This window comes from Silurus meridionalis, chromosome 8, assembly GCF_014805685.1.
Source record: "Silurus meridionalis isolate SWU-2019-XX chromosome 8, ASM1480568v1, whole genome shotgun sequence".
NCBI classification, from domain to species: domain Eukaryota; kingdom Metazoa; phylum Chordata; class Actinopteri; order Siluriformes; family Siluridae; genus Silurus; species Silurus meridionalis.
Window position 1 is genome coordinate 4742603 of NC_060891.1, and position 14523 is coordinate 4757125.

The 14523-nt window shown below is 38.4% G+C and overlaps 1 protein-coding gene across 1 annotated transcript in view; it reads left to right on the forward strand.

Annotated features, from left to right (window-relative positions):
• The first annotated feature begins 1323 nt into the window (after positions 1-1323).
• The window catches only part of itsn2b (intersectin 2b), a 29833-nt gene continuing 16633 nt past the window's right edge, over positions 1324-14523 (forward strand). Inside the window, 14 exon segments of the mRNA XM_046856615.1 lie at positions 1324-1556; positions 6042-6134; positions 6781-6873; positions 7869-7932; positions 8962-9128; positions 9837-10043; positions 10126-10216; positions 10314-10456; positions 11597-11660; positions 11743-11880; positions 11990-12096; positions 13447-13709; positions 13817-13966; positions 14276-14416. Coding sequence (XP_046712571.1) covers positions 6128-6134; positions 6781-6873; positions 7869-7932; positions 8962-9128; positions 9837-10043; positions 10126-10216; positions 10314-10456; positions 11597-11660; positions 11743-11880; positions 11990-12096; positions 13447-13709; positions 13817-13966; positions 14276-14416 — 1635 coding nt within the window. The 5' untranslated portion in view covers positions 1324-1556; positions 6042-6127.

Sequence of the window (14523 nt, forward strand, 5' to 3'; positions counted from 1 at the left end):
GATTTGAGCTCACAACCTTCCTTTCAGAAGTCCAACATAGGTTCTTTTGGCATATTTGAGCATTGTGTTTTTATTATTTATATTGTAGGCATTTTGACAAAAGCCCTTATCCAGACAGGAAAATAGTTGAGCAGTTAAAACCTTGTTCAAGGACCCAACAATGGCAGCTTGGCAATGGTGATATTTAAACCCACAAGCATTGTAGCAGAAGTCCAATACCTTAACCACACTTCCCATTTCTACAATCTGGACTACATATAGAGCAGCACAGTCTGAGCTACAGGTATTTGTGTCCTTTAAAGCTTTGACTGGTGGTTCTCTGATTTTGATTTCTAATTTTCCTTTGCATTGATTAGATAGAACTTGTTTTTAATTCAGACACAATATACAGCAATAACGAATTGTTGCAGTCTATTTTCAACATAAGGCCTACGCACCACACAAGCGGAACCTAATTTATTGGCTCTTATTTCACGTTTTTATTGCAATTGTGTCACATTTCCATATTCTCTCTCACTGACATGAGTTTGCCCTGACTTTATCTTTTCCATGCTTAAATATAGGATTGGAAATTGGGGACAGGTCCCAAATGTGGGTTCTAGGTTCTATTATTTTAAATTTAAATAAAGTTTTAATAATTTCAATATGGACATTTTTCTTAATAGTTAGTTTCATGCATATTTATACCTATAATGTTCTGGGGATGGAATTACCAATCCACAACATGAAGTGAAATTGTGTCTGGTGCAGATCAAAAAAAATAAACCACTACAATGTTATTGTTATAAAATGTTCATGTCTACGAATTACGCCACGTTTTACACAGACAGGATTTAAATGGACGAAAATGATCAATCTGGACATGGCATCGACCGAGGACACTGTTCACGTAAGCGATTCTATCAAAAACATGAAACGAAACTGCTTTTGCATAACGAAATAAGTATTGCAAATATGCAGACGTTTTGACCATCGTGCCTTTCCACAGCGGATGCCGGTTCCGCTTTGCCATATTGTACATGTGCAGATGTTTTGATCTTTGTTTCTTTCCACGGCGGTTGCCTTTACCGTTTTGCCTTACAGTACATGTCTAGACGTTTTGATCTTTGTGGCTTTCCACAGCGGATGCCTTTACGGCTTTGCCATACTGTACATATGTAGACGTTTTGATCCGTGTGCCTTTCCACAGAGGATGCCAGTGCTACTTTGCTATACCGTGTATGTGTAATCGTTTTTGACCCTTGTGCCTATCCACAGCGGATGCCCCTACTGCATTGCCTTGCTGTACATGTGTAGACGTTTTGACCCTTGTGCCTTTCCACATCGGATTGCACAGTGAAGGGCCGCAAACCTCAGAGCCGGCAGCCATGTTTGTGTCTCTGACAGCCCTTTCAGCAACAGGTTGTCAGCGTTTCTAGGAGGGAATAAATCCTCAAAGCGATCTCTAACAGTCTTCATTTGCTGTTTTATATGAAAGGACGCTGAAAAGACAGATAGTTACACCTCCATGGGACCACACACTGCCGTTAATGTCCATTTCTGGGTCGTGGTGGAATGTAAGTAGCTGCAGCTTCAGTAACAGCAGTGTTACTGTGATCTAATGCTAGCTTTAGGGATGGGATGTAATTGTTGTTTGTTTGTTAGCGTTATGAGTCTGGGTTTTGTTTGTAAAAATTCAGATAATTCCGAAATATCTGTTATAGCAATGCTGGGCGTTTCGGGTTTACGTGGATGCTTTCGGAAACCTGCTGAGCGAGTTGCAAACGGGTCTGGCTGGCTTGCGTGCGCGCGTGTGTGTGTGCGCGCGCGCGCTTTACTGAAATCTTTACCAGCAATTTCCAACTTTGTGTGAGTGTGTGTGTGTGTGTGTGTGTGTGTGTGTGTGAGAGAGTGATGCTGTCATATTACCACCACCTATGCTGCCTCTGTCAACACCATGGCCTTATTATAGTGAACAGTGAACATGCAAGTCATTATTTTTTTCTTACTGCAGAAATTATTATTATTATTATTATTATCATCATTATTTTAAGAACAAGTCTATAAAGTAACGGGAGGAAAAACTGTTTTGGAAATCTGGCTTTCGGATTATTCCGGAAAGCATGCGTGTGTTTGGCTTGTCAGTTACTGAATAAACACGCCCCCTTACATTTTAATAATAATTTATTATTACTTTTCGTTCAATAGAAATATATATATATATATATATGTATGTCAGGACAGTTGTTTTTATTTGCAACTCAATATTGTAGTAACTTAATTGAACCACGAAATATATTGAGGGAGGAGCTTGGTGTGTGGGGGCGTGGTCAGGGGCGTGACCAATTAGTTTATGCGTCTTTAAGAGGGGCCCAAACCTTTTCCTCTAAAGGGCCAAAAATCGAATCTGACTGAATGCATTACACGCATTATATTTAAATGAAATTTGCCCTTTATTTATGTTTCCAGTTTTAAAATTGCATTAATAGAAGCCATTAATCTGTTCAAGTGCTTGTAGAGTACGATAAGAAACAATGCAACTTTTTGTACATTCCAGTGCAATGCCTATTAAGGGTGTAACGTTACATGTATTCCAACCAAAAATCTTCGGTACACCCATAGATAGATGGATAGATAGGTAGGTAGGTAGGTAGGTAGGTAGGTACCCACCCACCCAACCCACCCACCCACCACTGGGGAAGGCTAGATCACTGTTTAAGATGTTTTACTTCTGATTGAAAGGTCATGAGTTCCAAGGCCCTTAATCCTTAACTTCTCAGTTGTAAAAAATACCCAAAAGTCGCTCTGAATAAGTTCAGAGACAGAGGGCGCGAGTGAGAGAGAGCATGAGAGAGAGACATTGCCCCATCTACTGGTCATTACACATGAAGGTGACTTCAAGTGACTATGACAGTCATTGCATTGGCTTGAGGTAGAAGCCGTTATGGAGCCGCATAGCGATCATGCTTGGTGTGATGTCATGTTACTTGTGACATCACGCCATTTTCGGTGCCAGGCCGAATACCAGAATAGCAGAAGAGAAAGTCATGCTCTCTGATTTCCTGCCTGTTCAGTTTTTCGCTCTCTGACACACCAGAGGTGGGTGGATATGAAGTATTTAAAGCTTTAGAGTTACACCCTGTAGATCAGGTACTGCACTGCTGCGTTGTACAGTAAGCAGAGGGAAATATCAGACCTGGGCTCAGAGGAACCTCTTATGCAGGTAGATGTGTGTTTGACTTGCAGGACAGATTAAGGCCATGGTCATGAATCTACAGGTGCACATATGGTGTTTATTACTGTTTGTGGTAGGGGAAAGGTATAAACTTTGTGGATAGGTGCAAACAGTAAACAGTTTCCTTAAAGCAATCACACTAATAATACTGGTATTATTAGTGTGATTGCTTTAAGGAAACTGAAATCGACACTAGATATCTTCAGATACCAGCAGCTTTTTCTTTAATATTGGGTTGTTATGATTTTAAAACGGTGTTTTATAAAACAGGAAACTGCAACACATTGATATAAGCATTGCTTCCTCTTTATTCTTTGCTTCTTTAATTTGTGTTTTCTGAGAGGTCAGGCCATGGCGTATCAAACATCTTCACATGATATGAATTCACATGTCACCAAACGTTCAATTGCAGTGTTCAGTCAGAAATGTATTCCAATGTTAACCTCAGTAGCTTTTGTATATGAATAGGTAAAGGTTTAACTCGATCAAAGCCGTAATAATAAAAAAAAAAAAAAAGGCAAGCATATTGGAGTCTTGTGTTACGGCTTGAGATTGTTGCATCTGTGCAACATGCAGTGAAGCTATCAGTGTACTTTAATCTTGTAAGTGTGTAGTCTGAAGGAACCTGGAGGGTGTGGTGGACTACTAGCACCTGGAGGTGACTCCAGCCTGAGTATCGCATAGTGCAAGCTCCTGTTCTCGATTCTGAATCACCGTCGTGTGTAAACACAAAATGAGAAATGAGAGCATAATCGTTTGCCTGCCCGCATATTGAGTTTGAATGTGCTGGAGAACATGTTCTGGCAAACTGTTTTTCTTTTTTTTAATTATTGTTTTTATTAGCAGTAGTGCCGATTAGTTTAATAAAAATAAATAAAAAAATTCAGCTTCGCAAATTTTTTTATTTCTCAAAAAAAAGTTGTGTTTTACTTCTTGCATCATTTTTGCTTTCTTGCCTCACACACACACACGGAAGGGTGGGTTGCTGTTTAAACCGACTTCACGCTCTGTCCACACTGTTCTTGGCTCTCGCGTCATTAAAACAAAGTGAGCGCACTTAAATCAACCTGACGATTGTGGTGTGTACTCAAAATCGGCCTTTAAGACTAAGAAATCCAAAAGCTTTTGAGGCAACAGGGTGATAAACACAAACTCATGTATACTGTAGTTTCAGCGTTGAAGTTCTGAAGCTGTAGAGCATCAGGTGTCGGATTTTAGTTGGTAAGATGCAAAGAAGATGTAAAAATGTAAAAACCTCTGGCAGAAGCCAAGCGCTTTTTAAATTCTCTAAAGACAACGTGAATTTGGACCTTTTAGTTTTTAAAATTAAAAAAAAAATGTTTGTTCTTGTTTTTCTGCCCAGGCCGTTAATTGAATGTAATCATTTTTTTATTTGTATAGCGCATTTCACAATAAGGCCGATAGTTAGGTTGGATCGCAATTGCCGATAACCAATTACCAATAAAACCAGTACTAAATCATGGAAATAATTATGAATATACGAATTAATAAAGATAAATTATAAAAAAAAAGTATGTTTACTTTTATAGAATGTATGTTTGTTTCTTATAATTGTAATTTTTTATTTTGTGAGTTTATATCTAGTAATTGTTCTCCTATAGATATCTCCTTTATCGGTCATGTCCATCCTACATTCAGCCCAAAACATATTCAGGCCATAGCTGTCAGTCTGTCAGTCTTCAGTTCCAGTATTGCTGATGACCTGAGAAATATGTGATCTATACCCATCTAAATTCTCCTCTCTTGATCCCAAACCCAAAATGAGTATAAAGTAGATGAACTTTTATTACTGTAAGAAAGGATTGCCATTGGTAGAAGAATGCTGAGGGTGGAGCCACCAGGTAGGAGGAAAAGAGGAAGGCCAAGGAGGAGGTTCATGGATGTGGTGAGGGAAGACATGCAGGTAGTTGGTGTGAAAGAGGCAGATGTAGAGGACAGGGTGGTATAGAGACAAATGATCCACTGTGGAGACCCCTAATACGAGCAGCCGAAAGAAGAAGAAAGGATTGCCATTCAGTTGTATTTCCACGCTTCACCACTAGAGGCAGACATACATATTTACCAATCATGACAAGTTACCTATGACTTCACAGTGCACCGTCTTCCAGAACACTGAGCAGCATGCATTCTGCAGCACGCAACCGACCAAACAGCAGCTAACAGAAGACAGCAAGAATATATACGATCAATTCTATACCCAGTAAGGTTGAGTGTTCTGAATCCTTTACCGTGTTTTTACTGACACGCTGGGGCGAGTACAATCCCCTGATCAGCGCACACCAGATAGTGAAAATCCGTATATGGTCCTTCGAGCCGGATAGGAAAACTTCCTAACAATTACTGATCTTCCAAACTGCATTTCTTCTACACAATAAAGAAAAAGATGTAGACAACTTGGTGAAACCAGAGATTATGAAGTAGATTTAAACTATTTATTTAAATATTTATTACCGTCTTGTGATCAAAAATTCGATTCAATTTGTACATCGCTTTTAACGACCGACTTGGTCACCAAACACTTTAGGAAATATACATTTAAAATTCCATAGTCCCTATCAGCTTGCTAATGATGATGGTGCGGGAAAAACTCCCTGAGACTTCATGAAGAAGGAACTTTGAGGGGAGTCAGATTTGAAAGGGAACCCATTCTCATAGCATGGTGGAGGATCAGTTGTGCATATTTATTATCATCTCCACAAAAAATGACTTTTATGATTTATCAGCATATGTATTATGTATGTACTTATGTATTATGTCTTTCTATCTCTTTCCCCCTCTCTGTCTGTCCATCCATATGTATATTTAGAGTAATGATGCCTAAACAAGCACATTGAGGCGAGGACCAGGGCCACTTTTTCACGTCTCTACGCACACACACACGCACCTGCAACCATGAACGGTAAAACTACATTTTTTTAATATCATTCCTTTTTTTTTCTTTCTTTCTTTTTTTTTTTCTTCTTTTCTTTTTTCTTTTTTTTTTTTTTTTTTTTTTCTTTCTTATTACTGACACTTCCATATACCATGCTGTTAAAACATGGAATACAATTGAGTTGTAAATGAGTTGTGTTACTATAGAAAGCTTTCACACAATATACTGATATGCACAAAAGTTTGTGGACACCTAAACACAAGAACATCACATTCCACATTAAGTCCTTAAGTCCACATTAAGTGCTGTTTGTCCTTATTTACCCACAAGGGTGTTCATAAAGTTAGGTACTGATGTAGGGTGAAGAGGCCTGGAGTCTGAAGACCTATAAATAGCCTATGCATTTAAGCTCCTCCAACTTTGTGGTAACATTTTAGGGAAGAACCACATATGACTGGAAAAAGCAGATGTTGATATTTTTTGGCCATGCACTGTGTATAAGAGAGTAATCGAGACGTGCTCCTACACCCTGCTTGACAAATTTGCCATTCATTTGCAGATGAAACATCACACAGATTTGTTTGCATTAATTCTTGTTTTTTTTTCTATTTTATTTATCCAGCAGAAACGGTTTCTTCACGTCCTTTTCTCCCTTGTGTTTAATGGTTCTTAGGTGGCCGCAGTATCTGGGCTATAAGTCCAGAGGAAAGGACTAAACATGATCAGAAATTTGATACCCTCTCTCCGGTGCAGGGTTTTGTGACTGGTATGTGTTCATGATTTTTTTTCTTCATTTATTTAAATATATATGTATATTAGGGATGATAAGCATCGCTTGGGTTCATTTGCATAAAACTTAACAATGTAATGCTTTGATTGAAAACAAAAGTGTGCATCAGATAAAAGTTGCCATTTGTATCGCATTCCATCATTTTTAACATCTTTACTATAATCAAAATAGAAAAATATCAATAGAAAAAAGAAAACGTTTCCGCCACATCAACAAAAAAGTTCTCCCAATTCTGCCTTTTTTTTTTCTTGCAATTCCAACTTGATTTCTCGTAAACACACCACATCTCTGGTGCATCCACCGGTAACCATGTTGTCGGAAGTTTGAGGCTGCTGGTGTATAAACAAAGCCTCCTCTGTTTCATCTGTCTTGTTCCGTCTCCTCCAGAGCTGATCGTTAGTCAGAGTTTGTTTCTCTTTAGGGATCGGAGGCTGAGTTTGATACCATGCGATTCTATTAAATGTAGCCCATTTCATTTTCAATGTGTAAAGCCTTCCGGCACTACAGGGCTCATGACGCTGCCTGTTTGGCGAGAAGAAAATCGGAATTGAGAAGAAAAAAGGCAAACCTCTTCTTTTTTTTTTTTTTTGTGGAGGAAATGTGCTTCTATAGCAATCTTCCCCTCGCTGTTTTCTTCCCGTTGAAAAACGATGCTTCAAGTGTAGTTGGACAAAATTTTTTTTTTTTTTTATTCGAGTTACTCAAGGAATCGTTTCAGCCCTACTTTGTATGTATGTAAATATATATAATATACTGATATATTTTTTATAAAATGTAATGTTTTCCAAAATAAATGCCTTTCTGTCTTTGGTTCTCTGGCACGGCAGTATGACAGTGTATATACCTACATATGTGTATACATGCATGTCCCTAGTAGTGATGCTTCATGTTCTCAGGATGTGTTTCTTCCTGTTGATGAATGATATAACAGTTTCTTTCCCCTCACATCCTTATGCTGTTTTTGTACACAGGGGATAAGGCACGGACTTTCTTCCTGCAGTCAGGCCTCCCTTCCGCTGTTCTGGCTGAGATCTGGTGAGTCGTCCATCCTAAACCATAACAGTTCATTTTTACATTATGCCTAAAGGCTCATGGGTGATGTAGGAATGTCATTGTTAAATAGATGTTTTGTTTTATTCTTCTGTATTGTGAATTATACTTTAAAAAATTACTTTATGATGTAAAAACAAAGTGCTGGATGGAGGTTTGCCTCTGTCTCCTGCTGTGTTTGTGACCATTTGCTCATGATTGAATCTGAGGTCTGAGAGAAAGAGAGAGAGAGAGCGAGAGCGAGCTGGAAAACAGTTTACAACAGTGACATGAAGACTCCTGATAAAAAAATAAAAATCACAAATATAATATTTCTTGCTTTGTATAAAACAAGCAGTTATTTAGATTTACATGATCTAGAGTTTAATAATACTGCAATGTAGTCCTGATAGATAATGTTGAAAACTAGAGCTGTCCGCTTTGTGGTTCTGATTTCCTCGTTTAAATTCTTTATGGACCTACTCAAATAAAAGCATTATTTATATATTTAAGTCAGTTAAAGACAGTTTAAATCTAGAATAACTTTTTTTTTTCTTACCTTGAGAATCACCCCGACGTCTGCTTATGCATGAGTGAGGCACGACCAGGCATCTTTCCATTTTCTTTCCTTTCCTCGTAAATGCTTCATTTTTCTTACCTGGAAAATCGTGCCCCAATGTCAAATGCAACACAAGAGTTTCTTCATTAAGCATTGTGCTTAAGTAGCCCCTTCCTCAATGACTCGCTGATCATCTCCCGAGTCAGACACTGTGTCTTCGATGCTCAGTGGTCGTTTTTGAAACAGTGAGGACTCCATATGATGCTGTTTAAATGGTTTCCTAAACACAAAAAGCCTGAAACCGAGTATAAATTAGTGTCAGACGCTGCTCAGCTAGAATCCGTGGCCCAGACAAAGATGCTGAGTGTACTCCAGGAATATGTAAAAACAGCATTTGTTCTGGATACTACTCCAAAATGTATTCCGGAAGCTTCTCTCAGGGTCCGGTGATGTTATATGGTGTGTTCTTTTTGCAGGGCTCTGGCCGACATGAACAAGGACGGCAAAATGGACCGTTTAGAGTTCTCGATTGCCATGAAGCTGATTAAGATGAAGTTGCAGGGTCAGCCTCTTCCTTCAGCGTTGCCCATCATCATGAAACAGCCACCAGTACCTGCTCCTACCCTGCCTCTCACTCCAAACAGTAAGCTGCCCTCCCATTACCCTCTTCATATTCTATCAAATGCATTTATCCATTTTTGTTTATTAATGAAAGAGAGTATGTATATGTGTGTGTGTGTGTGTGTGTGTGTGTGTGTGTGTGTGTGTGTGTGTGTGTGTGTGTGTGTGTGTGTGTGTGTGTGTATATATATTTATTTATTTTTTGCCTAAAATTCTTTTAATTTTTTTAATTTTTTATTAAAATTGTTTTTATATTATTCGAATTTGTGAACATTAACAGTACATAAAAAGAAAAACCCAACAATTTTTAAAACGCCTGCTTGGTTTAAATATCTAAAATTAAAATGGAATGAATCAAATTAAAGCAACACACTTTTTTAAATAATATTTATTAAATAGTGTAATTTATTAAATAATAGATAAATAAATAAACAGGCACAAATTAAATTGATTAGACCCCATTTTATATTTATTTGTGTAATACAGATGTGTATATTTGTGTGTTTTTAAAGATATATTCAAATTAACTGTTATGTCAGCATAGTTTAACAAATGTCTTCATTTAAGAAAAAAACAAAATACCATTTTATTTATTTATTTTTGTATTTATTTATTTTGTATTTTTTTTTGCCATTTTCTACATAAGCCTGTATTAGTTCAAACAATCTGTTCTTATTTTGTCCAAATCAAATGTTAATTCAATAACTTTTGGAATTAATTGTTTTTAAAGGGTTGGGATCCATGCAAAACATTCCCATGGTGCCCACTATGCCTGTTCTTACCCCTATGCTGCTGCCCTCCGTAAGCCCTATGCAAGGCATGACTCCCATGATGCCTGGCGGCCTGGCGATGCCCATGATGGCCAACATTAGTGCTCCTGCTCTGGCCAATGGACCTGTGGGTCTTCTGCAGCCCACTCCTGTTTCTCTTAATAATGGTAGGTGTGATTTATGACATCTCAGTAAACGTATGGTTGCGTGGTTAAGAGTTTTAGGTACTCAGTTTGTACGTGTTCATAGCTCTTCCAGCAAACAGTTACTACACGCCCTCACCGTTGGGCTTTTCTTCTGCTCCCAAGACATCGGCTCTCCTTGACCTGGGTTCAAGCAGGTGAGATTGTGTAATGCATAGTGCTCCTGAGATGGACTTTGTGTGTGCATGACAGGACTGTTCACTTAAATACACACTACTCTTTTTTTTTTCCCAGCTCCAACTCCTCTTCTACAATATCTTTAGCCAGCAGCTCGCCTCAGAACATACCCTCCGACTGGACCATACCACATGCGTCACGGCTTAAATACAGGCAGCAGTTCAACAGCCTGGATAGGCAGATGACTGGCTTTCTGTCAGGTATGATGTTCGATTACTGTACTGTGTTTGTGGATTCGTGCTTTTTGACATCCCATTCCACATTTAGACCCTATTTTGCTTTGCACTTATCTGGGAAGATGTTCCACTAGATTTTGGAAGTGTGTTTATGGAGATTTGGTCATTTATCCCATAGGTGTTCAGTCAGGGTTGAGGTCAGTCACTTCCAAAATCTAGTGGAGCATCTTCCCGGAAGAGTGAACAGCAAAATAGGGACCATATGTATGGGCAGTTTCAGAGGGACGGAAAATCCAGAGACTGTCCATGGAAACATCATCTGGGAAGTATTCCAAGTTGGAAACTTACCAGGAATTTATGGAATTACTTAAAAATTTTGGAAAATGTATACTGTATTTAACTGTACTAAATACAAACATAAACCTAAGAAATTTGTTTGTTCATGCAAACAAGCATGCAAACTAATACAGATTGTAAAAAAATAAATAAAAACATTTTTGACCAGAATAAATACTCATGCTTTCCAAAACAAACTATATCCAAGTATATACAGTATTAGTCAGAACTTTATGAAATTTACGTGAATACTCGCCAAGATGGACATTTTTTCACATGCGGGATTCAATAAACGATCCGCGTTATGTTATGGAGTAATGCATAGTGCGTGTAGGGGGTGTGGCCTCAGTAGCCCTGCAGTAAGTGTGCTGTGTGCATTTGATCGATGAATGTGCAGGGTAGAAATTCAACAGAATTAAATTATATATAACCCGGTTGTTTGAACCAGGATTATCCTGCGATATTTTTCTTCTACATTTAAATTCCCTGTATTTAAGGCTTACCTGCAATTTAGTAAATTTACAATTTATTCCCATTAATTGCCATATTTTCCTGGCTCTAATGAAGAATATGAAATATAGTTTCAACCAGGCTGGTTTTGTTTAAGCAACACAAGTAAAATCAAAGTCATAGGTAAAGTTTAAACATGAGCCCACACAAGTTGATTGATGTAGATAGTTAAAAATGAGTCATTTTTGAAAGTCCTGAGCTTATTTCCGGTCCGTTTACGTTAGACGTTATTCAAGACTGCAGTCAGAAGTGTGCGTTTGTGTGTGAGCGGAAATTGTATTTTTCATTTCATTGCCGTTTATTATAATTTTTTTGCAGGTCCTCAGGTTAGGAACGTAATGGCTTCAACATTATTAAGTCAAAACCAACTCGCCTCTATTTGGTTGGTATCACTTAATTTGCATTACACATTCAGTATTTTTCCATCACGCAAGTGTAACAAATTTTCCTCATATGGTTCGTAGGAACCTGGCGGACGTCGATAAGGACGGCAAACTGAAGGCCGAGGAGTTTATTCTGGCCATGCACTTGGTCGACATGGCCAAGGAAGGACAGGCTCTGCCTCTCGCTCTTCCTGTGGACCTCGTGCCCCCATCCCTCAGGTACAGCAAAAAGTCACCTGGGAGTGTCCGATAAGCCTGAGTTTCGGCCTTAAGTGTTCAATCAAATGTTAATTTGAAGTTGATTTGTTTGTTTGTTTACTGCTCTTAGAGGAAATGCTGGCGATTCGCTGAACGGATCGGCCGGTTTGTCCGTTTATGCATCCCTGACTGAAGAGTTTACAGAAGTTGATCCACCACAAAAATCCAAAAATAACTGTAAGGCTTCTCACCACACCCAGCACCTGCTCTGTACTCATACCTGTGTGACTCAGTCATCCACTCCTCCCAGTTTCTACACACTCGCTTACATAAGTTGCGTAATACCCAATGTTGTGATTAAAAAAAGAAATAAAATTGAAATGCCCTCACACAATGAGGGGTGATGTCTCTGCGGCACTCGGGGACACTCTAGAACACTCTGGGGCAGTTACTACTTTTCCCTTTAACATTATCAATTAAACATAATGCACAACAAAACCATAACACACAAATGTCTAGCTGTATATTGCAGTATATCTTTATAATTTATCCGTATATTCTGCAGCACACATTGGGGGTTTTAGGCTGATTAATAAAATTTGTGATTATATAAAATAATAATGATAGATGTCTATAATAATTGGAATGTCCTTACAGATATTGGCGTGTGTATATTTTATATATATATATATATATATATATATATATATATATATATATATATATATATATATATATATATATAGTGGATTTTAAGTTTTTTATGTTTGCAACAGTAAAAAAAAACCAAAACATTTATTTACATATCAGTAGATTCGCTATACTTTTATTATTTAGAAACTGAACAATAATTTGCAACCAATATATTATATGTAGATTGATTTTTCTCGTCACAAAACTCGAGCGCGTTGACGAACAGTATCACAACATTACGGAGACCGAGGCGTGTCCTGAGAGTCACATAGAATGGAGATTAACATGGCAGAGGCAGAGCTGCGTCTTCCTGGAGACAGAACAGGAAAAGAAAGTCTGGTTTTATTTAATTAATTAATTTATTAAAAAAAAAAAAAAGATTTGCACTACAAAAGCTAGTTTGTGAAAGGGCCATGCGTTTGAGGTCAGAAGGCACTTAAGTAAAATGATGATTTGCTGCCATTAATGAGAAATAAAAGCGAACTATCCGTACCATATTAAATCGCATTGTGTTGAATCGACTCGAAATCAGATCGCATCGTAATAGGGGTGAAACCTATCGCATCTGTAGCTGCGTTGTATGCATTATTAATGTCGGATCATTGGCTACACTTAGAAATTTGAATAAAAATACAAGTATTTTCTAATAAATGATATATTTCATGCAAACATAGTTTTAGTTTTATTTAAATTGTTGCAGTTGGTTTTGTGCCATTTCCGTCTCGGATGCGCAATATTTTGTGTTCTGTATCTTTGTCCCACGTGACACTAAAGTTCCCTTTTTAGTTGCTGTGTTGCACCCCCACCAGATCATATTGCGATTGTAGAAATGTCCACATCGCATTAATTAACTAAGGATAATCAAGTGTGTTTGTGTGGCTTGCATGTGTACAGTGACCTTCGAGGACAAGTTCAAGGCCAGCCTGGTGCGAGGAAACGCAGAGTTGGAGAAACGGCGCCTGGCTTTGCTGGAGCAACAGCGACGTGAGGAGGAGAAGAGAGCACAGAAGGCCCGTGAGGAGCAGGAAAGAAAAGAGAGGGAGGCACGTGAGCTGGAGCTGAGGAGGAAGAGAGAGGAGGAGCAGAGGCTGGAACGACAGAGGGAGCTGGAAAGGCAGAGGGAAGAGGAGAGACTCCGAGAGCTGGAGAGGAAAGAGGTGACTGGGTTTATTTGGACACTGTGGTGAAAAAAGTTGAAAGCTGTGGGATATTCAGCAATTTTGTTTTTATTATTATTATTTAAGTTTTTGAATTGTGGTCCCAGGCAGCTAAAAAGGAACTGGAGCGGCAGCGGCAGTTGGAGTTGGAGAGGAAGAAATTGCAGGACCTCCAGAATCAGCAAAATAACGAGCAAGAGGCAATAGTTCAACTGAAGTCAAAGAAGAAGAGTCTGGAGTTGGAGCTTGAAGCTGTGGTGAAATACCTTGCACTTATTGTTTTTTTTTAGATTTCATAACTTTATAACTAAGGACGATGCGATTTGCAACTCAATGTGTAGACACTGATACGATGCATATGAAGCAGTTAAAAACGTTAAGTCAAGATACAAACGCTAATTGGAATCTGACGCACAGTTTTGCATCGCATTGTTAACTTTCAGGCCAGTGTATATACTGAATTATACAATAATGCAAACACATGCACACTTTTCAGTTCCTTGTTTGTCAAATTTTTCTTTCTTTTTTTTTCCTGACTTCCCTTTTGCATCATGCTCTTATTTCAGGGCAACAGGCATAAAGAAATCTCTGAAAAACTGAGAGATGCCCAGGCCAAGAAGAAAATCCAGAAAATCGATTTGGATCAGATCAACCAGAAGCGAGACAGGAAAATAATCGAAATCAATTCGATGCAGCAGCAGTTTGAGGTTTGTCTGTAGTATTTACACTATATGGACAAAAGTATTGGAACACCTGAGCCAAACGTTATCGAGCATAACGGTGCCCCAGTCCCCAAAACAAGCTCTGTGAAGAT